At 32.8% G+C, this 26,096-nt stretch overlaps 1 protein-coding gene across 1 annotated transcript; it reads right to left on the bottom strand.

Moving 5' to 3' along the window:
* Positions 1-12,445: 12,445 nt before the first annotated feature.
* On the bottom strand, positions 12,446-19,208 carry LOC125808568 (two-component response regulator ARR14-like). The gene is made up of 9 exons (XM_049488246.1): positions 19,106-19,208; positions 17,583-17,735; positions 16,771-17,124; positions 16,168-16,244; positions 15,029-15,083; positions 14,852-14,976; positions 14,371-14,448; positions 13,041-13,118; positions 12,446-12,679 (listed from the first exon to the last, which is right to left on the bottom strand). Exons 1-9 carry the CDS (start codon positions 19,206-19,208, stop codon positions 12,446-12,448), a joined length of 1,257 nt encoding a protein of 418 aa, XP_049344203.1.
* Positions 19,209-26,096: the final 6,888 nt, after the last annotated feature.

Below are 26,096 nucleotides of genomic sequence, written 5' to 3'. Positions count from 1 at the left end.
ATGTCTTTTGATATTCCTCTATTTTTATCTATATAAATTCATCTTTTTTGTTTCATGAAATTCATATCCAAAATCATCATTTTCATTTTATAGTTAAAGTAGTGAAGTCATCAACATCTAAAGTATATGATATATCTACTGATTATATATCACTTTATGAAAATAAAGTGATTTTTCTATTTGATTCATGCTTTAGTCTGACTCGATAAAGAAGACTTTTTAATTTTGATTGGATATGAGAGGTGTCGACAAAAACTTGGAAAGTATGTACCGATTTTGTATTTATTTTTCCATTAATATAACGTTATGATTAAAGTCTTAAGAAGGATGCGTATGCTATTTTTTTCTTCTATGTTTATTTTTTTTATATTTCTCTACTAGTCTTCTTTAATTTAATTTTCTATAAAAAAAAAATTATTATCATAATATTTATTTGAGATTGTTGCATTTTAGTACTCATTACAAATTACACGCATGTCTTCATTGAATTTTAATCGTCCTAACGAATTTATAAAATATTGCATGGGACACGCGTGCAACGCACGTATCTAAAAACTAGTATTAATATAATATCAAAAATAAAATCTTTCATGTAATAAAAGTCTGGCCATTTGTGTTCTACAAAAACAAACAGGTGGATTAAATTAAAATTAACCAACCAAATTATTTGGAAACTCTTTTACCTCAAAATATATGGCCATCTCCACTAATTAACTAGGTGATTACGGGGGGGGGGGGGGGGGGGGGTCAGATGGTAAAGAAGTGTACAATCTTTTTTAAAAAAAAATTGCTTAAGTCTATAAATTACATTTTCAAAATATAATGCTCTATGATCAAACATAGGTAAATGAAAAATTACCTCAAATTTCAAATTTGGGAGATCATGACAAAGTTGGAACGAGTTATCCTTTGTAGTAACACTTCCATAACTTTCTTGCTACACATTGAAACAAGACATCAAAAGTTAAAACTATTGGCTTACAATTATTTTCACTATGTATTTACAAGTGATGCAATAGTTTTGAAACTCATTATTGAATTATCATATACAACACAAATGTAAACTTCCATATAACAAAAGTCAATTATTTGTGTTATACAAAATATAATAAATAACTAAAAATTGAAAATTAACTAGCCAAATTACTTGAAAAAATCCTTTGACCACAAAATATATAATCATCTCTTTTAATTAATTGGAGGTAAAGTGGGTAGAAAAGACATGGGTAAGAGAAAAGTAATAGTGTGTACAAAGTTTCTTAATTCACTCAACTCAGTAAAGTTACCTCATATCCCGAACTCAAAAAAACATTTACGATATAGCTTCGATCTTAAATATTGTACATTTTTATTCAATACATATTTAACCTTCTTTGTAACAAAGTCGGTCATTTCTATTTTACAAAATGTAACAAACAAGTAAATTTAAATTCAGCCGATCAAGTTATTTGAAAACTTTTTCATCTCAAAATATACAATCAGTTCCCCTAATTAACTAGCGGACGAAAAGTAAGTCAAAAATAGGAGTGAAGAGAAAAATAATAATGTGTACACACTATCTTAATTTGCTTCACTTTATAAATAACAGTTTTAGGATATAATGTTATATGAATAAATATAGGCATACGAGAAACTAACTCAAGTTTCAAATTTGGGGGAACATAGTGGAGATGTTCTCATTATTATAAGACATGCTTACTGTTAATTGCGATATGATTACCAATTTACCATTATTGAAAAAGTTTGTTAATTACTTGACAACTAAGTATCTTGACATATGTTTTTCATTAAAGTTTTATATAATATGATTTGATATGAACTTACATGCCCTAAACTGTTTCAGAAATGCTTCTACTTTACTTATAAGGATAAGTAAAAATAGGAGTAAACCTTGATGGATCCAGTAGTTAACAACGTGTTCGTTAGACTTTATTCACCTTGTATTTACAGATTACTGATAAAGCCCTCGCTAATGGGAAGGTCGAACTAGCATACTTTCAGAAGACAAAGTTAGTAAATACTTTCAAAACATATTTCGCTATGAAGAAGAAGAAGAAGGAGGAGGAGGAGGAGGAGGAGAAGAAGAAACCTAGGATGCCTTATTTGAGGGTACAGATACTTTCAAAACATATTTCGCTATGAAGAAGAAGAAGAACCAACCTCGGATGCCTTATTTGAGGGAGCATTACAGAGATGAACCGGTATTTCCTCTTCAGTATTAATAGATTTATCTTGTTCTTTCTGCACAGTGAAATAAGAAAATATAACTTGTAACCATAAACGGACAATTATTTATGAGGGTTAGATAAACTATGAACTGGATGTGGAGTTCTGGGACACAAAGCTTCTCAGTCCATATATGAAACACTAGAACTCTGACTAAAGTAATCAGTGATGGTGCCAACTCTAACAGCGAAAGAGGTGGTGGTGACGATAATAATGAAGCAAGCAACAATGCCATGCCTGAGCAGAAGGAACTTGAAGCTGAGCAGGAGGAGCATGGCAAATGTAAAATTTGGAAAAGAAAAAAAAGCCATATCAAGCATGTAATACCTTATGATTAAATAAGAACATAATCGTCATTAGTTATATTCAGCGTTTAGAGCTTTCTTGTAGCAACTCCAAGTCATTTATGACTTGATGGGACTGACAATTTGGTCACCAGATCGTTCGTTTAGTTTTCGTGTTTTGGAGCTTTTGAAACTTAAGGGGTTGACTTTGATAAAAATTTTAGGTAAACGGCCTCGGGATACAATTTTGACGATTCTATTAGCTCTAGAATGTCAAGTTTGGTCCAAAAGGACCTTTGGTGTGGGCCCCGAGGCTTCGGGGCTCATTTGAAGCTACCTTAAGGATTTTGGCTTAAAATGGAGCTTAGGTGTGGGACCCATTTTCTGTCGAGACGGCCATTTTTGGAAGTTTTGACATCTCTGTTGAGTATTAAATGTCGCATTTGGTGAGGTAGCATAGTTAGTTTACGTGTACGGGGTTTCTGATGAATTTCGAGCCCCCGTCGTGGCATTTTGCCAAATCCAACTTGAGCTGGTGAAGCCTTTGCTAGTGCACCATGCATTTGTTCTTCGAGTTCACGAGCCTTGAGCTGCATTCACAGAGGCCAAGGGAATTGGTCACATCATTCGCAAAGTGTTGGGCTTCTCACCCTTCACGTTCACGGACTATGTCCTGCGTTCGCGGAGAAGGGTCAGAGTTGTCCTGGCCAGTTAGCCACCACAATTGCGTCCATGAGGCCCCTGTTCGTGGAGGTCATTTAACTGGCCTACTATATTGTGATTAGCCTGAATTTCATAATCATTTTCTAACTTTGTGAAGTTGATTTCCTGATCATTCTAGCTCCGCTTGAGCTGATTTTTGTTGCTAAGTGCTGAAAATTGTTGGGGCTTCAAGATATGACCATTTTTTTTGTGTTGGGGACTCGTCTAGGAGGTAAATACTCGTCCCGAACCTCCTTTCTTAGTCTTATATGGTTATTTGTGATTCTTGTTGTTGCATGAGTTGTTTTGGGTCTGTTTGGAGATCGGATTGTGCCCGTTTTTGGGGTTCAATCTCCTTAAGCTTAATGGGACTAATTGATAAAGTCAATTTTGGTATTTCCCACGTATGTTCCACAATGTCATTTTGACTCATTTTTAAGCCTGTCTTCAATTATTGTGATTTAGGTGTCGAAATGTCTGTATTGACGTTGTGATCATTTATTTGATAGCATGGAAGTGATCGAAGGTAGTTCAGAAGGGTAAAGCTCTGGTTTAGTTTATTTTGGAGTTCGCACTGTCGCCTTTGTGGTAGGCTATAACTTACCAATCTTATATTGAGCTTGTGTTGGTAAATTCATGTTGTTTAGATAGTTTTGGTCAGGGTTTCTAGCTTGTATCATGCTTAGTGGATAGAACACATGCCTTAGCCTTCTTCTCGGGTAGTTTTTCCAGGAAATAGAGCATGTCTACCTTGTTTGTGTTGTTGTATCATGCCTTATTGTATCTATATGTTTGGTTGTATTGTTATTGGTGACTTGTTCTTGGCCTTAGCCTAGGCATATGCTAGTGTTTTCCTTAGACTTGCTATTTGGAGCCGTTATGCCTTAGAAATCCTCCAATGTTGGTTCGGAATGCTAAGCCCCCTGTAGATTGATATAATTGACCTGGGTCTAATAGTATAAATCATTATCTAGGAGACAACTCAACTCTTGTAACTGCCCATCAATAACTTCCCTTATGTTTTGGCATTTGTGTTTCTTTTGCAATTTCGGTCCTTGTTGGTTATATTGGATGGGTCTTGGATTTCGAGTTGGAGTGGGTCCCTTGTGACTCTGAAGGTGGTTTTGCTCTATGGTACATTCCCGCATGAAGAAGAGCATGTGATTTGGAGACATTCAGAGTCTTTTAGCTGTGGTTTGAGGCCCTGGCACATCTCTATTATTTGCGGTTCGAGGCCCTGCCACATCTCTACTAGGATCGGTTCGAGGCAATTGCTTTTGAACACACTGATTATCGTAGTTTTTCAACAAAAGGCAAGAAGCGGTAGAGGGACACAAGAAAGAAGAACTAGAGTTAGGTTTTCATTTTTAAGTAGGTTTATTGTTTGTGTGACTTGAAATTGTTATTGAGTTGTAATAGTTCTAAGTTTGAAAGTGAGTTTGTGAGAGTTGTAACAAGAAGTCGTTGTGACTTCTTGGAGAGTAGAGATAACAATTAGATTTAATTGTTGGAGTTGAAGTACTAGACTTATTCCCTTACATTATAGAGTTGTAATCTAAAACCACTCTTTGAAGTTAGTGAGAAGTTGCTGAAAATTCTACATGTCGTAGGTTGTGGTTTTTCTTCCCTTGAACAAGGAGGTTTTCAATGATAAATGTTTGTGTTCTTTCGTGTTACATGTTTCGGTTAAAGTATTAGTTCTTTCGTGTTACATGTTTCGGTTAAAGTACTACAAGTACCAAATTCATGTATCAAATAGGTGGTACAGTTCAATTGGTATTAGAGCAGGCCTGTCATTCAAAAAGATAAAACTTGAAAATGATTAATAGTTGCACCACCTACTGCACAAGAAGGAGCGTTACAAACAAGACCACCACTATTAAATGGAAAGTACTATGTATGGTGGAAAATAGAATAATGGATAATCTGATAGGCGAAGATCCAAATCTCTTTAGTGTTATTCTAGATGGTCCTATCATTCCCATGAAAAATGGACCAGATGGAAAACTACAAGTACCTGAGGAAAGAAAGTGATGTCATGTTGTTGACAAATTGGCAACTCAAAACAATGCTAAGGACAAAAAGATCTTGATATGTGGAATAGGTCCAGATGAATACAACATGATTTCAGCATGTCCATATGCTAAGGTGATATGGGAGACATTGCAAACGACACATAAGGGAACAAGTCAAGTTAAGAAATCCAAGACTAATAATGTAATAGGAAGTATGATTTGTTTAGGATGATGGAGGTTCAGACTATTCAATACATGTACACCATAATTCATTCAACTCTGGTATTGCACTTTCAAAACATAATGTTTTGTGATTAAACAAACATATGTATATGAGAAACTACCTCGAGTTCATGATTTAAGATAATACTATCGAAGAATGAACATTCCTCTGCAGTAAGACTTCCATACTCTCCTGGCTGCACAGGGAAATAAGACATCAGAATTTGCAAGTATTTTTGGTAAAAATAATATAGTTTTAAATTTCATTATTTAAGTATCATTTATAGCAAAATGATAGTGTGTACAAACTTTCTCAATTCTCTTAACTTTATAATTATATTTTCAAAATGTAATGTTCATTGACCAAACGTAGAGTATATGAAAAACTACCCCAATTTCTGAATTTGAGGGAACATAAAGATGCTCAAACAATGCCTCCTCTGCAGTAACACCTCCATAGATTTCTTGCTACATAGTGAAATAAGACACCAAAAATTATAAGCATATTTACTGAAAAATATTTTCTCTAAGTATTCAAAAGTTATAATATAATTTTGAGTTTCATTATCAAATTATTTTATACGACACACATTTAAACTTTCATATAACAACGCTCGATCATTTGTGTTCTACCAAAATGTAAGAAATTACTTTATTTGTGAACTGATTTATCTAAAAATAAACTATCATCTCTACTAATTAAGTAGGCAGGGTAAGTCGATAAAAAAATTGAAAGAGAAGAGATAAATGATTGTGTCTACAAACTTCTCAATTTGCTTAGCTTTGAAAATAATATTTTTAGACTACAACTCTTATGACTCAATATAGGTACATGAGAAACTATCCCAAGTTTAAAATTTTGAGGAACATAATGGTGTTGAAATGATTTTTCCTCTGCAGTGACATATTCATAATTCTTTTGCTACACAGTGAAATAAGACATCAAAAGTTGTAAAAATATTTATTAACAAATATTTTCATATATTCACAAATTTTGAGTTTTATTATTAGAATATATTAAACAATACAAATTAACCTTTCATATAATGTCAATCATTTGTGTTCTAAAAAAAAGTTAGAAACAACCTAATGGGAAATTTATCAGCCAATTTATTTGTGAACTCGTTTACATCAAGTCATTCATCTCCTCAAATCACCTAGTGGAGGAAAAGTGGGTAAAAAGGACAAATAGTAAGAAAAAAGAATATTGTGTAAAACTTTTCTTAATTATATGAACTCTATAAGTATATTTTAAAATGAAATATTCTATGACCGAACATAGGTATATAAAAAAATACCTAAAGTTTTGAATTTTGGAGAACATCACGGAGATGGAACAGTCTTTCATCTAAAGTAATACTATAATAAATATTTGTTACACAGTGAAATAAAACACATGTAAGTAACTTTCATGATAATTATTTTCACACTATTTATGCGCAAGTTAGGATATAATTTTAATTTGATATTTAATTTTTTATTATCTTAATCAACATATATTTAACCATTTATATAACAAAAGTTTATTATTTGTATACTACAAAAAGGCAAGAAAATAAATTAAAAGTTAATCAGCCATATTATTCAAAATACTATTTCACCTGAAAGTACACAACCATCTCAACTAATAAGCTAGAGAGTGAAAGTGGATAGAAAAAATAACTAGTGAAGAGAAAAATGATAGTGTGCACAAACATTTTTAATTCGTTTAACTTTGTGATTATATTTTCAGAATATAATGTTCTATCACCAAACATAGGTATTTAAGAAACTATCTCAAGTCCGTAATTTTCATGCTACATATTGAAATAAGACATCAAAAATTATTAGCATATTTACTAAATTATTTGAACTATGTATTCATAAGTTACTATATAATTTTAAGTTTGATTATTGGATTATCATTTACATAAATTTAACCTTTCATATAACAAAAGTCAATTATTTGTGTTCTACAAAAATTTAAGAAACAATTAAATTGAAAATAACCAGCCTAATTTCTTGAGAATCTTTTCACCTCTATATAGATATATATGTATTAGGGGCATTCCTTGAATTGAACTCGGGACCTCTCGCACCTTAAGTGAGAATATACAATCATCTTCACTAATTAATTGGGGGAGAAGAAATGGATAAAAAGGACAAATAATGAAGAGAAAAATCATTGTGTACAAATTTACTTATTTTGCTTAACTCTCAAATTATATTTTCAAAATATTCGTACTCCCCTGTTACTTTTTTTTTTTTTTTTTGGTAACTAGCTTTCCAATAATCACCAAAAGAACATTACAAATCTTAGCATGCTACATCACAGCAATGTTATCCTTAATCAAACCACAAGCTACCTAGAATATAAAACTATGTATTAGACTACTTATTCTAGGGGGGGGTCTTACACAACTTACATATATGATCTCTTTAGCTATAGTTTCCCACTGTTGCCTCTTGTTTCAGAAATTCTCTGATTTCTCTCATTCCATAGCCCATATGTGATTTCTGCATACATCATCTTGAACACATGCGCCTCCTTGGATTTTCCTTTTGCATTGCTGATAGTCCATTGTATGTATTACTCCCATGTAGTAGCATTATACATTGGCTTGTTCATCCATCTTAAAATCATATCCCACAATCTTCTCACATAAGTACATTGCACAAAGAGGTGTTCCCTCGATTCCTCCTGCAGCTGGCATAGGCAACATGTTTTCTCTACAGCCAGACCACATTTGCTCAGTCTATCAGTTGTCAACATCTTTCCATGAAGTTGAATCTATGTTGTGAACTTCGATTTTGGTCTGGCAACATTCATATACATTAGACATTTCCATGGCACTTTAGGTTTATCTTCTAACATATTGTTATAGAGTTGTCTTATCACATTTTTCTCTGGATTGATCATAGGAAATTGAGATATAACAGTCCTTTCCTCTAATATTTTCCTAATCATCCAGCATGCCTGCTTTGGTACTTGAATATTATCTCCTTGTTATCCTTTTATGTAGTATGTATGTATCCATCTAATCTACAACTTGTCAACTTTGTGCTCCACATCTCAATAGTTCTTAGCTATAGTAGCCTTGTTCCTGATTCTCAGATTAGTTAGGTTCAGAACTCCCACACACTTAGGTGAGCATAGTGTTTCCCACGCCACTAGAGCTTTTTTGGTAATGGTATTGCTTCCTGACCAAAGATAACTCCTACAATAAGCTTTGATCATCTTCATCACCTTAGTTGGCATCATAAACAGTTGCGCTCAATAAGCCTGTATTCCAAATATTACAGACTGAATGAGTTGTGCTCGTCCAGCGTATGACAACTTTTGAGCAGCCCACGAAGAAATCCTAGCAGTGATCCTTGTGATGAGAGGCTTCCATTGAATAAGAGTGATTTTCTAAGTGGATAATGGAATTCCAAGATATTTGAAGGGAAACTCTCCACGACTAAATCCCAACTTAGTGAGGATATTCACTTCCTCGGCTAGTGGTACTCCCCCAAAGTACACAGAGATTTTTCCTAAAATAGCAAGTAGTCCCGATGCCTTAGAAAATTCATCAAAACATTGTTATATCATAGTAACTGATGCTAGGTCACCTCTTGAGAAAAGGAGCAGGTCATCTGCAAAACACATGTAAGTTATTCCTAGCTTTCCACACCTTGGATGAAATTTAAACTCTCTAGTATCCTTGAGGCTGTGTAATAATCGACTTAAGTACTCCATTACAATTGCAAAAAGAAAGGGTGACATTGGATCACCTTGCCTTAAACCTCTGGCAGCTTCAAAAGAAAGAGTAGTTTCTCTATTAATCAATACTGAGTAGCTCACTGTTTTCACGCATTCCATCACCCAATTGGTGAACCTTCTTGGAAATCCAAGTTCAGTCATTACTAGGTCGAGATATATCCATTCCAAAAAGTCGTAAGCCTTTTGTAAATCTATTTTTATCATACACCTTGGAGATATGTGTTTCATGTTATATCCCTTCACTAATTCATGTGCAAGAATAATGTTGTCTCATATCTTCCTCCCGGTATGAAACCTGTTTGCTCTTCACTGATCACAGTGGTCATTACCTTCTGTAGCCTTGTAGCTAGGATCTTCGAAATAAGTGACAACATAATAAATGTCCAGAGGACAGAATAAAATCTTTAATTCCTGGGTTTCCTTTGCCAATAGACCAATCAATGAAGCCCTCTCGAAGGAATCTTTCAGGGTGAAAAGCAAGATGTTTGACCTGTCGGGCGTAACCTTTTATAAAGGACTGAGCAACAAGTTATGGGTCGATATTCTTTGATATTAGCAGGGCTAGAGTTTTTGGGCACCAGAGTTACAGTGGTACAGTTTATAGCCTTATAGAGTATACCTGTATTGAAAAATTCCCCCACAGCTTCAATGACCTCATGTTTGATAATTTGCCATGACTTTTTGAAGTATACAACATTATATCCATCAATTCATGGGGCCTTATCATCACCTATAGATTTCAAACAGTGTGCAATTTCAATCTCAGTTATAAGGCTACACAGATGCACTCTTTGCTCTTAAGACAGCACTGCTCCTCTCTTCATAGCTCTTGTATTGATTGCTGGTAAATTATGTGTGGAAGATCTTATTAAACCTTTGTAGAACTTGACCATTTCTTCTTTTATTGCGCCTTGGTCATATAATTGAATACCCTCCAGAGAAGTTAGTTGAGTGATTTACTTTCGTTGACTTCTTTCCTTCATGACAGCACTAAATTACTTAGTGTTTGAATCCCCTAATTTAATCCACTTAGCTCTGGACTTCTGCTTCATAATGTTCTCCTCTATCATAGACCATTTTTCTAGTTCATTCAGGGCATTAGCTTCCTTCATTTGCAAAGTATCATTGTATTGTATTATGATGTGCTGCTGCACTTCTGCCAAATTCCTTCTAGCTATCTCCACTCTTTGAACAGTATTCTTAAATTCCTGATTATTCAGCTTCCTGAAAATTGGCTTAAGGTCCTTCAACTTACACCACACATTGTGCATACCTTGAGTAGCCTTTCGATTTTGCCATGTATCTCGAACGATAGATTCAAATCTGCTATGCTCTGCCCAGACATTAGAGAACCTGAAAGGTACTTTGATATTACTTTGACACTTATTTACTTTTAGGATCATAGGAGCATGATCAGAAATATTTGGCAATTCATATTCAAGTATCCCATGTCCCTATTTCATCATTCATTCATTGTTTCCTAGAGCCCTATCCAATCTGCTACATAGCCTCTCATTACCTTGTTGTTTATTATTCCAGGCATAATAATCTCTTTTCCAGGCATAATAATCTCTTTTCCATGGCAACTCAATAAGAAGAGTAGATTGCATACAGTTTCAGAAATCCTTAATGTCAGCATATTGCACTGGTTTGCTAGATAGTCTATCCTGAGGATAGTAAGGCATTAAAGTCCTCACAAATTATCCAAGGATTAACTATGCTTTGAGCCTTCTTTTCCAAATAGCCTTATAATGATTTCCTTTGTTCAGCAGTGTTGAATCCATAAATAACAGTTAAGTAGCACTCCACATCTGTCACAATACCTTTCACCAAACAATGAATCCATTGTGCATCCTCTTCTACAAGTGTGATTGAATATGATTGTTGTTCCCACATGATCCAAATTCTTCCATTGCTAGCCGATTGATAATTGTGTATATAACCCCATCCCTAATTAAGATTATTCATGATCCTATCCACTTTAGGATGTTGTACTCTAGTTTCAATTAAGCCTACCAGCTTAATATGATTATTGTGGAAAAAAATTTCACTTCTTTTTGTTTATGCCTTTTATTCACCCCCCTAACATTCCAAAATACCCAAGTCATATGGATTGGGTAATCCTCCCCTTACCTGGAGGTTTAGTACTTCCCCCACCTGCACTGACTACATTAAATATGTTCTTTGTAGGCACTGAATATAGCATTGGAAAATCCTCATGTGTAAACTCTGGACTCTTGCCTCTTTGTTGAGTTTTGTTATACTCTTCTTCGTTTCTATTTTGTCCCTGCACTATGCTTTCCACTTCCTTCTGTTGTATCACAATCCCTTCACCCTGTTGTTGTGTCGTTTGAGCCACTGGTAGAATTGATCCTTTACTTATCCATTTTTGCACCACCTTTTTCTGCCCTGCGTGACCTCCTCTTCTTCTTGCTTGTCCATGTTCTCTAGGCTGGTTAGGGTCACATTTATGTCCTATGACTTGACAAACTTCACAGAACATTGATTTCCATTCATATATAACTTGTTATATAAACACTCTACCCTTAGGATCTTTCACAGCAATTTTATCGGGGAGTGGTTTGGTTATATTGACTTCAATTAGCATTCTCGCAAATGATACTCTCGATTGCTTAGTTGTACATTCATCAGCATACATAGGCGTACCTATGGTGCTTGCAATTCGGCTTAGCGAATTTGACCCCAAAAGTTCAGTGGTAAGTGCTACAGTTTCACCCATAAGGGGATATCTGTTGAGAACTCTTTACTAAAATCAAAATCAGCTGACCATTTCTTCAAAATCAGTGATATGTAGTTTATAGAATAAGGTCCAGCCATCAGTATTTCCTGGGTATCCTTCAATGATTGAAACTTCACAATAAAATACCCTTGGCCATGCATATATATACTCGGTTCTGCAACATTTCAATTTTGAGTCACAAATCTATGCATTGCATTATAGCCTAGGCACTCTCCAATAGCATAAACAATTAGAGCACAATTCCACTTCTCAGTCTCTCTTTCAACCTCCTCATTTTCGAGTTGAACTACTATCTCACCTTCCTCAAATTGAGGTGTGATATATTCTAAGGCCATAACATTCCCTGCATTTCTATTCTTCTTAAACATATTAACCCCGGGTTCATCAGCTTTCTTTACCTTCCCATCATCTGTCACCGCCTCTTTATCTACTGTTCCATTGATTTGTTGGAGGTTTTCCACTATATCCTTCATTGCTTCACTATTTGGGATATTCAGTTGTAGTTTCCTCCTCGTTCCCGTCCCATTAGACAGAGATCCAGTCTCCGGGTTATGGATTTAGCATTTTCGGCTACTGCTTTAGCTGGATCTGGTTCCGGTGACACAATTTGAGTTCCTACTGAGCTTCCGATGGTAACTAGTGGTTGTTTTCCCGCACGTCCTTGCCCTTGTCCTCTTCCTCTTCCCCGACCTCTGTCCATGGCACCACACCGGCGTACGATAACTACCTTACGCCGAGAGCATGAAGCAGGAGAGAGGAAAATCTATTATTAAGTTGTTAAGTTATACTATTCTTCCTCTATTCTCTTTTAGTTGTCATGTTAGACTTTTCAATAGTTAATTTGACTAATTTCTAAATCTAAATTAGATTACATTAATTCGATATTTTAAAATAAAAATTTAGATATTCAAAAACTATATAAAAAGTAATATAAATTACAATTTTTTTCATACCAATATAATTAAAAATATATCTTAAAATATTAGTCAAAGTTCATATTTTTGACTCTCAAAAAGATAACTATGACATCTAAAAAGGAGTGGATGAAGTAATATTCTATAACCAAACATAGGTATATGAAAAACTACCTCAAGTGCCAAAATTGGAGAAACATTACTGAAATGCAACGGTCTTTCCTCTGCAGTAATACATGCATATTTTCCTTGCTGTACAATAAAATTAAACACTAGAAATTGTAAGCATATTAAATTACAATTATTTTAACATTTTTTATCCTCAAATAATGATATGGTTTGGATATTCAATATTGAATTATATTATTCAATATTTATTTAACCTTTCATATAACAAATGTCAATCATTAGTATTCTACGAAAATGTAAAAGACAAGTCAATTAAAAATTAACCAATCAAATTATTTGGAAACCCGAGAAAAATGATAGTGTGTATGTATTTTCTTAATTCGTTTAACTCTATACATTATATTTTCCTAATATAATACTCGTTGACCAAACATAAATATATGAAAAATACCTCAAGTTTTAAATATAGAGGATCATAATGGAATTAAAATATTTTTTTCTTTGTAATAACACCTCCGTAATTTTCTTGCTACACATTAAAATAATACATCAAAAATTGCAAGTGTATTTACTATTACCATGTTGTATTCACAAATTATTATATAATTTTGAGTTTCTCTACTGGATTATCTTATATCGTTGAAAATATACAACACAAATTTTACCTTTTATGTATCTAAAGTCAATTATTTGTATTCTTCAAAAAAATTAAGACAAGCACCTAATTTGAGTATTAACCAACATAACTATTTGGCAATCCTTTGACTTCAAACTATACAACCATCTACACTAATTAACTGGGGAAAGGAAGTGGGTATAAAGAACGTATAATGAAGTGAAAAATTATAATGTATACAATTTCTTTTTAAAAAATTCAGAGTATAATACTCTATGACCAAACATAGATCTATATGAGAGACTACCTTAAGTTTCGAATTTTGGGGATCATATTGGAGATGGGATGATGTTTCCTCTGTAATGACACCTTCATAATTACCTTGCTATAATGAGTTAAGACGTTAAAAATTATAAGCATATTTAGTGATAATTATTTTGATGATGTATTCACAAGTTATGATGTTTCATTATTTAGTTTTTTTTTTTATACAATACAAATTTAATCTTTTCATATCAAAAGTCGATCATTTGTGTTATACAAAAATGTAAAAAACAATTAGATTAAATATTAACAAGCATAAGTATTTGGGAAGCCTTTCACCTCAAAATAGACAAATATCTCCATTAATTAATCGGGGGAGAAAAAATAATTAAAAAACAAAATTATGAAGCGAAAAATGATAGTGTGTGTATACTAAATCAACTTAACTCTATAAATTAATTTTTCAGAAAATAAGACAGATATATGAAAAATTACCTCTGATGCCGAATTTGGAAGAACATTACCAAGATGTAACGGTATTTCCGCAGCATTAATACCTTCATGATTTCCTTGCTACATAATGAAATAAGTTATAAAAAATTATATGAAGATTTAATAATAATTAATTTTACACTATTTATTTGTAAGATATGATATAATTTTGATCAGTTACTTTAGAATAACTCACGTAATATAGGACTGTTCACGTAGAAATCCTTGATGGTGAAATTAAGACGATATCATTTAAATTTTCCTCAAATAATGATGTTTAGTCCTCGAAAAATAAACTTATTGATACTGATTGATACCATTAATTAAGCTAACAGTTATCCCCTTCTCATTTTTGTTAGGTTTGTGCAGTAAAATATACACTAAAAATCATCAAATATTTACGTTAGAAAGACTACAACTTTTTAAACATAAAGAATACTAGAAAACAAATAAGAAAAAAATATATAAAATCAGAAGTACGTACCAAATTACAAGGCTTCTGATTAAGATGTCGACTTAATATATTAGAAAATTCTCTATCTTTCTCATAATCAGACATGAAGCCTCGAAGATCAGTCTCGGTATCATGATCAGCATAGTTGAGATTTTCTGTCATAAGTTGTGGAGCTAAAGTTGAAATATTACTAGCATTACTAGGTACTCGAATTCAAAATCAATTCTGGAATAGCATTTTTCTCCAAGCGCATACGATATTTCTGCAAAGTGTACAAAGACAAGTTTGACTACTTAATTCTAATAATAAATAAAGATAATGATGCAATTGCTTTAAGTAAATTTCCACATTAGATTTATCGAACTTTTAAATTTGTTCTATCAAGGAGTATATACCATGAGCATGTTTTTATATAACAACTCTCAAATTTGATGGCTTTTATTCAAGAAAATATTAAATATCACATTTAAAGATGCTTGAGTTCCATTTAAGAAATGTTACAATAACTTAATAGGTTGAAAACCATTTTCACTCAAAAAGTTTTTTTAAAGTAAAATCAAACTCATCATCAACTTTGAATAATCGACATTCTCTAACGATTCCCCTCTACCCTTCTCCCTTAGTTCAAGTCATATCTATTTTACCCTTTTACATTCACTTGGGACCAACAGTGGTTCTAAGTATAGGCCACGTCTAGGACATAGACTCGGACCGTGAGATTAAGCTTCACTTTTGTTTCATTTTCTATTGTTAATATAGAAATGAGTTTTTATTGTTATTGATAAAAAAAAATTCTTAATTATAATTTAAAATCTATTTACTCTATAAATAGATAATCATTTTAAAAGTTGTTATAAATATACCTCTATTTTTATTAATTCTTTTTTTTATTACCTACTTTGAAATATGTTTATAAAGTTATTCTCGATTTTTTTTTTGTCATTATGCTTACACTTATTTTATTTTTTTGGTAAATAAATTGATTTTATTGCCAAGTAGGAAATATAATTCATGAAGAAAAAAAAAAACAAGCTGGACATTCCCTAGAGTTGCATCAACTATCTAACTTCTCTATCATAACTACCAATGCCCTCTCTAAGGGTTGCAACATCATAGCTAGCTAAGTACCTAGCTTTACATAAGATAAGAATTCAGATTTTGTAATATATGGTTTAGTCTTGGTTATGGTCTTCTTCTTACATGCACCTCTTGAACAACATTATAGGAGTTTTGGTTGTTTTTATATGTGAATTTATTGTATAGATTCCTAAAATGATAAATATTCTGACTTTTAAAAAGTAAAAAGAGGTTGTAGAAAATATAAACATCAAGGTAATTAATTAAACCTGAAGATGGCTTGCTATGTGTTTTCTACTCAGCTCAGGAATATTCATGAGTTCAAGAATTTTTTTCGGATAAGCTTCTGCAAAAAGAAAAAAAAATCACATATAAAAAATAATAAAATATATTTGTTACCAATATCATGTTCATTTCCTTGTTTTACTCAATCGGAATATATACACAATTAGTGATGGAGGCAGAAAATTTACTAAGCGGCGTCAAAAAATATACAAAAGTAGACATTTGTAAAAATAAGGGGAGTCAATCAAGTACCTACAACATATACAAGAAATTAAAATCTTAATCTAATTAAATAGTGTAATTTTTTGGTGAAATATCGTATATAGCTATCTAATGAGATTTAAGAAATTTATAAAATTGTGTCAAAATATACAAAAGTGGGCATGCGTAAAACTAAGGGGTACCTTCAACATATAGATAAAATTAAAATTTTAATCTAGCTAAATAATGTAATTTATCGATGAAAGGTGGCTCTGTCAATATAGGTAATATTTTATTAGTCTTATTTTTCAAGTCACATATTTTATGGCGTCTTACATATAGATAACATTTGATTGAGCTCATAATTTATGTGTAGGAAGACTTACTTTTCACGCCAAGTATTGCAATAGCTTCCAAGAATTTGTTGTGAAGGGAATCCGTCCAAATGATTCTACTCGTCTTGGATGATTTAGATGAAGCGTCTTCATGATTTTCAACGTCGTCATATTTTCTGGTAGACTTGTCCCTCTCACTAACCGAAGACGAAGATTCAATATAAATTACGTCATTAGGGTTTTCTTCAAACTCTTGTTTGCTTGTATGCTTCTTGTTTCGCAAGGAGGTTGCGTATTCCCATAAATAATTTATATTATCTTGTGTTATGGGCTTCACTATGAAGAAAACAGCTCTATTGTCAAGTCCTTTCATAAGTGTATTGTCTTTCTCATCATTTGACATAACTGGCGATCACATTCAATGATACAGATTTAATAAGTCATACAATATATTCGAGCAAAAAGGATGAGGCTGCAAATATAAACAAGCAACAACTAAACAAATGTTGAACTCCCAGGTACCTAAAACTCCCCCTAATCCCCAGCTAGTACAAAATTTAGGGGAAAATAAGTATACCCTTAGGAGTTAGAGGACACAATAGAGTTAATGAGGGAAACTTTGATCGAAATAGCAGTCTTAAAATATATAAAGGTAATAATATTCAATGAGAAATAAAATAAAATAAAAACACATACTTATCATCCATGGTATTATTAGGGTTAGTTGTTATTTCATATATAATACATGAATATATTATTTGAATCTTTGTGAGTTGAGAGTTATCAATAAAGAATGACTTTTTCACTCATATACATCTATAATAATAACATATTTTTAATTTCACAAAGAATTATAAACTTACATGCAACAGGAATGTCAAATTCTTTAGCTATTTCTTGTTGAAATTGGAAGACATCCATTTTAAGCATGTGGACATCTATGAGCAAAAGATCAAATGAGAGGCCACTGCTCCGAAGGCCACCCAAAGCAACTTCTATGTTATTCACTGTCATAACTGAATTAAACAAAGAAATTCTATTATTATATAAACATACAAAAAGAAAAAATTATTGCTAATACATATAGAAATATATCCAAAATGAAGAATTAAAGAAATTAATTAGATGAAGTCAAATATACTTCATCAGTTTCTTTTAGTTGTCTTATTGCATTTTTTCAACATTCAATTTGACTAACTTTCAAAGTTAAATTAAATTATATTATTTTAATATTTTAAAATAAAAATTTTAATATTCATAAACTATACAAAAATTACTATATATCACAATTTTATTATATCAATTTGAGAAAAAAAATACATTTATAATGTTAGTCAATGTTTATATCGATTGACTCTTAAAATGAAAATTGTGTCAGATAAAAAGGAAAAGAGAAAATATATATTTATATATGCTAATTAAGATTTTATTACCATAAATAGAGTATCAATTATTAAACTAAATGAGTATACTTAGATTAATTATTATATTGAATCGGCGGCTTCTTGATTAAGGATATAGGTAACCTAGGTTATAAAATGTGTTATTTTATAGATTTTTTTATAAATTATTATGCCCAGATTATTAAATCAGTTTATACTATTTCTAGTGGCATTCCTTTTGACTAATGCTCTAAGTAATTAATAGTAATAATGAGTTATTATTGTTGTATAAGAATTTCTTACTTTAAAGGTATCTTTGTCCTTAAATAGTCTAATCTCCTGGTGTGGGTATTATTATTCGATATTTTATTCAGAAGAGGATTCATAATTTAAAGTTTATGAGTTCTACATTGTAATTTCTATGAACTATTGAGTTTTTTTAAAATAATAATTTATATATATAAAATAAATTATTTAAGATAAATAATATAGAATTTGCAAAGAAGCTATTGCTTTCACCGAATTGGTACCTTCTACTCTCTTCATATCTCATTATTTCATTGCGCATAAAATAATACATAGATACCAACATGACCTAATACATATGTTATAAAATTGGACCAACCCAATATTGCATTAATTAAATGTCTATTTTATATAGATTTTATGTTAAAATTAGTTCTACATATATAATAAAATAGTGGTGTCTTCATGATTTTGTACAGTCAAAATTCATTAAATAAAACATGACAAACGTGTAAAAATATTTGACCTATTTGATATTTTCTGAAATTAAAATAATAAAAAATTAATATTTTGCGCAACGCGCGGATACGTATACTAGTTCATTAAATAGAAAAGAAAAGAACAATTGTCAGTTTTGGCAAAAGACTAGAAAAAATACCCTACTTTGGGATGGAATAGGTTTCATTGATCACAACTCCAGATTTAAGATTGTGACATTTACAAATTTTACGAAAAATGAAAAAAAATTAGTTAAGTACCTTCGAATTTCAAATTCTTGAGTGATGCAGTAGTAGTGAGAAGGCAATTGATATCATCATCCACAACCAGAATTCTAAACTTTTCACTGTTTTCTACCTCCATTGATTTCAATTTCCCAAAAACATAAATAATAACAATTGATTGCAAGGTGTTTTAGATTGTTTTTGTAGAAGGGAAACACAAACTTAAACAGATAAGCAAAAAAGATGAAGAGGACACTTCTTAACTATTCTCTCCGTCCCATTTTATATGTCACATTTTTACAATAATGTAACTTTACCCGTCTACCCTTATTTAATGTTTTCTTAAGTCAACTTTATAATAAATGATTAATACAATTTCAAGATTAATTAACTACTCTATCAAGGGTATAATACGCAAAATATGGTATTTTATGCATAAATTTTATAAAATGACCAAGTATTGTGGTCCAGCTATTTATAGAAAGGGAAGACATATAAAATGGGACGGAGGGAGTATTATAGAAACCCTTTAATAAGCCCTTTAACTTGGCTTTAACACATATCTATGTCGTCCAACTTTGAGTATACATAAGTAGACACTTAAATTTATATAAAATTGAACAAGTAAACACATACGTCCTATGTGGCATAATATATACATGTAGGACGCGATAAGACACAAAATTTTCATGTAGGACGACACGTAGGACGAATGTTGTTAAGCAGGTGGTTAAATGCACTGTTGTTAGCTAAAAGAATATAGTCAGTTAAAGTTAACAGATTATGAGTTAGTTAGAAGTGCCAGTAATTCAGTTAGGATAATTGATTATATATAGAGGCTAAGTAGCAGTTATAAAGTCACACTTTTAGCATCTGTAAATTCATTCAAACAATTAATATACAATTATCTTTACATGCACTGATCTTTACATGGTATTAGAGCTATAGGGATCTAGGGATTTATCCTCGTGAGATTTGGAGGTAGATCGAGAGATTCACCATGGCGATTGAGGAAGAACTGACGAGAAGCACTGTTGGTCGAGTTCAAGGAGATCTTGTCAATGGAAGCTTTGTGGTAATTGATCACAATCACCCCCTATATTTGAGTTCTTCTGATGTTCCTGGAGCTCTTTCTGTTGGAATTCAGCTAACAGGAATGGAGAATTACACCTTGTGGAGTCGACCTATGGAAATTGCATTGCTTGGACGAAACAAAGTGGGATTTATTGATGGTTCTATTTTGCGTACTGATTTCGATGGTGCTTTGAAGAAGATTTGGGATCATTGTAACGCAATTGTAATCTCTTGGCTCACCTGTAATGTGAGCAAGGATCTACTCAGTGGAATTCTATACTCATCCAGTGTGAATCGGGTATGGCTCGATCTCAAGGAAAGATTTGATAAGGTTAATGGATCTAGACTCTATCAACTGCACAGAATCATTTTCACTCTCACAAAGAGGACTCTGTAAGTCTTTTCATACTACACGAAATTGAAGAACCTATGGGATGAGTAAGATTCAATTTTACCTCCACCTAGCTGTGATTACAATAAGGCAAAGAACTATGTTGAATAAATGCACCAGCGATTGCTTCAATTTCTCATGGGGTTAAATGACAATTATTCACAGGCTAGAGGTAAGATCTTGATGATGACATGCCTTCATAATGTGAACCAGGCTTATGCCTTAATTATACAAGATGAAAGTCAAAAAGGAATTGTTGGATCTGTACATGAAGGAATGGAATCTTTAGCACTGTATACTGCTAGAAATATTAGGTCACCACAGCCTAATTCTAGGGAGGCTTTTCCCAGGAGGAACTTCCATTCATTATTATGTGACTTTTGTAATATGAAAAGGCATACTCGAGCTGAATGTAATAACCTGAAGAAATGTTATCACTGCAATGCTACTGGACATGTGTAGGATGATTGCTTCCAACTCATTAGCTATCCATAAAATTTCAAAGGTAAGAAGAAGGTAAATGCAATAATGAGAGATAGTGCTATGCAAAAACCAATGTCATTTATGCAGGATCAACTGGCATGGAAGGCACACACAGTTGTGGGAGAGAAGTCACATCCTGATCTATCTTAGATGGGAGATCATATGGGAGAACAGCCTACACATGACCAGTTGTTGCAAATGCTGAACAAATCCTCACCAGCACAACTTAACCAGATACTCAATGTTCTGCAAGGCAACAACAATACCATGAATACTCAGAAAAGTGCACACATGGCAGGTAAGCCTATTTCATCCTTAAAATGAATCGTAGACACTGGTGTTACAGACCATATAATATATGATCACACTTACCTACATTCTGAGAATAAAGTGGGTAGTATGGGGAGAGTGCAGTTGCCTACAAGGGATTCAGTCATAGTTTCACATGTTGGGGATATTCAACTTAATGACACTGATATGATCACAAATGATTTATGCATACCAGCCTTTAAGTTTAATCTTTTGTCTGTCAATAAACTGACAAAAGAATTGAACTGTTATGTTTCCTTTTTTCCTACACACTGTGTGTTTCAGGATCTCTTGTTTGGGAAGGTCAATGGGATTGATGAAGTTGGGGATGGATTGTATGTGCTGAATTGGAACACCAAGCAACAACAAAACAGAATTAAATCATTGTTTGCAGTAGGATCAGGAGAAATAGATCCAGAACTATGGCACAAGAGACTAGGACATGTTTCTATGGGAGTACTTAAGAGAATAAAAGATTTTAATACATGTAGTAACTTTGCTATTGAATAGTGTATGGTTTGCCCCCAAGCTAGACAAACTAGAGTTCTATTTCCTATGAGTCACACTACAGTAGATGATGTTTTTGACTTAGTTCACATGGATGTATGGGGTCCATATAAGGTGGCTACTCATAATGGGATGAAATACTTTCTTACTTTAGTTAATGATAAATATAGATGGAAATGGACTTTTTTATTGCTTTGAAGTCTGATGTAAATGTTGTTTTGAGACAGTTTTTTATAATGATAATGACTCAGTTTGGGAAAAGTGTTAAAGTTTTCAGGTCTGATAATGGAGGGGAATTTATTAATACTAACTGCCATGATTTATTTGTTCAACATGGCATTATTCACCAAAAATCATGTCCACATTCTCCACAACAAATGGGTTGTGGAAAGGAAACATAGACACCTGCTAGAAACTGCCAGAGCTATCAAATTTTAGGGCCATCTGCCACACAGATTTCGGGGTGAATGTGTGGAAGCTGCAACATATATTATCAACATAATACATTTGTCTATGTTAGGGAATAAGTTACCTTATGAGATCATGTATAACAAACAACCCAGTCTTGCCCATATCAAAGTAGTAGGATGTCTAGCATTTGCTACAAACCTAAGGAGAGATGATAAGTTTGCTCCAAAAGCTAGAAAAGCAATCTTTCTAGGGTATGCTATCAATCAAAAGGGGTACAAATTATTGGACATTGAGTCCAAAGTCATATATGTTAGTAGAGATGTCCTTTTTCATGAGACTGAATTTCCCTTTCAATACCCAGGTCTGAGTGAAGATGGTGTTCATGAGCCCTCTGACTCTTTTTCACATGAAGGAGATTCTGAACTGACACCCTGTGTTGTCTTCAGAAGTGCAATGTCTGCTAATGTTTCTGAATGTACAGATTCTTTATTATGCACTGATGATGAGCACAATGTTCTTGATCAACATGTGAATACTGCAGATGTTGGAGTTTTTCCAGCAGCTCCAGTATCCCTTCATGTTCCCATCATTGTTTCTGATAATAATCTCATCCTACAGGATGCCACCAGGAGGTCTAACAGATCTGCTAAGCCTCCACTCTGGCATACTGATTATGTGTTGACACAGAAGAAAACAGTTGTCTCTTATTTCATATCTGATGTACTTGACTATCACAGTATCTCATCAACTTATAAGAGTTTTGTGACTAAGTTTTCTTAAGAAAGGGAATCAACTTCATATAATGAAGCAATGCATGATCCTAGGTGGGTTGCAGCCATGCAGAGTGAGACCCAAGCACTGAAAGATAACCATACATGGAGGATTGTTCAGTTGCCTAAAGACAAGAAGGCAATAGGATGCAAGTGGATATACAAAATCAAATACAAAGCTGATGATGAGGTTGATAGGTTCAAGGCTAGGTTGGTAGCCAAGGGTTACAACCAGAAAGAAGGTCTGGACTATCAGGAAACATTCTCTCATGTTGTGAGAATGGGCACTATCAGGGTAATCATAGCTTTAGCTGCTACACACAACTGGCCAATACAACAGATGGATGTATTCAATGTCTTTCTTCAAGGTGATTTATATGAAGAAGTGTACATGACTTTGCCACTGGGATTTGTCCATAAAAGTGAGCAGGGGATGGTGTGTAAACTCATCAAGTCACTTTATGGACTCAAGCAGGCTAGCAGGCAATGGAACATCAAGTTGACTACAACTCTAATTGAATTTGGCTTTCAACAGAGTCATTATGACTATTCTCTGTTCACAAAGCACCAGGGATAGATCTTAGTGACAGTGCTGATCTATGTTGATGATCTGTTAATTATAGGAAATGATCACAAATTAATATTGCAGACAAAAGGAATCCTCAAGGACAATTTCGAGATCAAAGACTTAGGTGATTTGAGGTACTTTCTAGGGATTGAGTTTGCCAAGAATGACACTGGAATCCTTATGCATCAAAGGAGAACTAATTTCAGACATAGGTTATCTAGCCCAAGGCCTGTTGGAGCTCCTATTGAGATAAACCACAAACTCACAATTGTAGAGTTTGATATGCAATTCCCTTCTGAAAATGAAAATGACAAACTGCTAGATGATCCTAGAGTGTATCAAAAACTAGTAGGGAAATTGTTTTACTTAACAATGACAAGACCAGACATTGTTTTTGCAGTACAGTTGCTAAGCCAATTCATGCACAGTCCAAAGACATCTCACATGAAGGCAGCAATAAGAGTAGTTAGATATGTTAAGCAATCACTAGGTCTAGGCATACTCATGTCATCCAATGCTACTGATCAGTTGACTACATATTGTGATGCAGACTGGGCTGCATGCCCAAACAATCGAAGATCTATCACAGGGTACATGGTTACTTATGGGGATTCCTTGATCTCATGTAAATAAAAAAAAAAAAGAACACCATTTCACGAAGTTCAGCTGAGTCTGAATATAGAAGTATGGCCTCAACAGTTGCAGAAATTGTATGGCTGGTTGGGCTTTTTAAGGAATTAGGGATACAACTGAAGCAACCTGTGTCAATCTATTGTGACAGCAAATCTGCCATACAGATTGCTGCCAATCCAGTCTTTCACGAGTGTACTAAACACATAGATATCGATTGCCACTTCATTAGAGAAAAAGTTCAACTGGGCATGGTTCAACCTATGTACTTGAAGACAAGTGAACAGCCTGCAGACTTGTTCACCAAAGGACTTACTCATGTGCGGCATGCTTACCAAGCTAGGAATGAAGAATGTATTCTACACACCTAGCTTGAGGGAGGATGTTAAGCAGGTGGTAAAATGCACTGTTGTTAGCTAATGGAACATAGTCAGTTAAAGTTAACAGATTTTGAGTTAGTTAGAAGTGTCAGTAATTCAGTTAGGATAATTGATTATATATAGAGGCTAAGTAGCAGTTATAAAGTCACACTTTTAGCATCTGTAAATTCATTCAAACAATCAATATACAATTCTCTTTACATGCACTAATCTTTACAAATATATCTATTTGTTCAATTTTATACAAATTAAGTGCTTACTTGTGCATACTAAAAATTGAAGGGCAAAAATGTTAGTTGAAGTTAAGTTAAAGAATATATTTATGTATTATGCCTGTAAACAAACATTTGAGGCAATCTTTTTGCACTAAAATCTACCTTTTAGATTGCTCACCAAGTTTTACTAGCTTAGTTATTTATTTATTTTGTCCGTTTTTGCTCTAAGGCAATAAACTACTAACTAGATAAAAGCTATTTGCCAAAACAAAAATACTAGATAAAAGCTATTTGCCAAAAAAAAAATCCTAGATAAAAGCTACTACCACTTACCATAATTTGTATATATCTATAATCTAACCATGATTTAGATAATTAATATTTAAGATATTTGCTTCAAATATTTTAGTAAATTCACAATCATAGCTACATATATATTATTTTATCCATAAATATATATATATATATATTAAAAAAAACTCTCTTTCTACTCTTTTTATCATGTACCTGTGCAATATCTATTGTTGGTAACTAACATGATTTTATTAATCATCAGTGACAGTCTTTACAAAGTCATAGCTTAGTCAAACTCGACAAGTTATTCCTTAATTCATCACAAAATGAACTAGAGCTAACAATAGTGCATTGGAAACTGCTTAAAACTGGATTTGATTTCACGACTTCTCTTCTAAAAAAGAGTTTGATATCTAGGTTGCAAGAGTTTGTAATTTGAAGCTTTGCTCCGTTTGAAATGAGTACAGGTCATGATTTTCATCTCCTTGAGCAAGGAGATTTCCACGCAAAATCATTGTTCTTGATTTACTTTGAGTTATTTATTTTCCGCACTATTATTTTGTCGGGGACTTGATCCAGTTATCACTGGTGAACGCATAATATATTCTAGCCTAATCACTTTGCCATGAAAGTTGAAAGAGATTCAATAAATTAAAGATCCTAATAGATAATTAGTATTTTCTAAAATAAAAATATAATATTTTTAAAATTAACTTGTATATTTTATTTAACGTGACAAATATTTTGTATGTGAGTAAGTGATTATCCTCTAAAATGTTGATGATGTTTTAATTGTTAATTTAATTTTTAAATTTTACAAAATACATATGGCCGGGTTGAATCTATAAACTTATCTGTTTAGTTTTTTTATTTTATAAAAGAAAAATACAGATTTCTTAAAATATAATTAGTAAGTACTTGTAATTTTGGGTATAAAAAATTAATCATAAATCTAATAAGATTTTCATAATCGCGCGAAGTGCGGACAAATTTAC

Source organism: Solanum verrucosum, unplaced genomic scaffold (assembly GCF_900185275.1).
Source record: "Solanum verrucosum unplaced genomic scaffold, falcon-dt-bn FXZP01000160.1, whole genome shotgun sequence".
Lineage (NCBI taxonomy): Eukaryota > Viridiplantae > Streptophyta > Magnoliopsida > Solanales > Solanaceae > Solanum > Solanum verrucosum.
The sequence above is the reverse complement of the archived record's forward strand: the minus strand, read 5'-3'. Positions and strand labels throughout refer to the sequence as shown.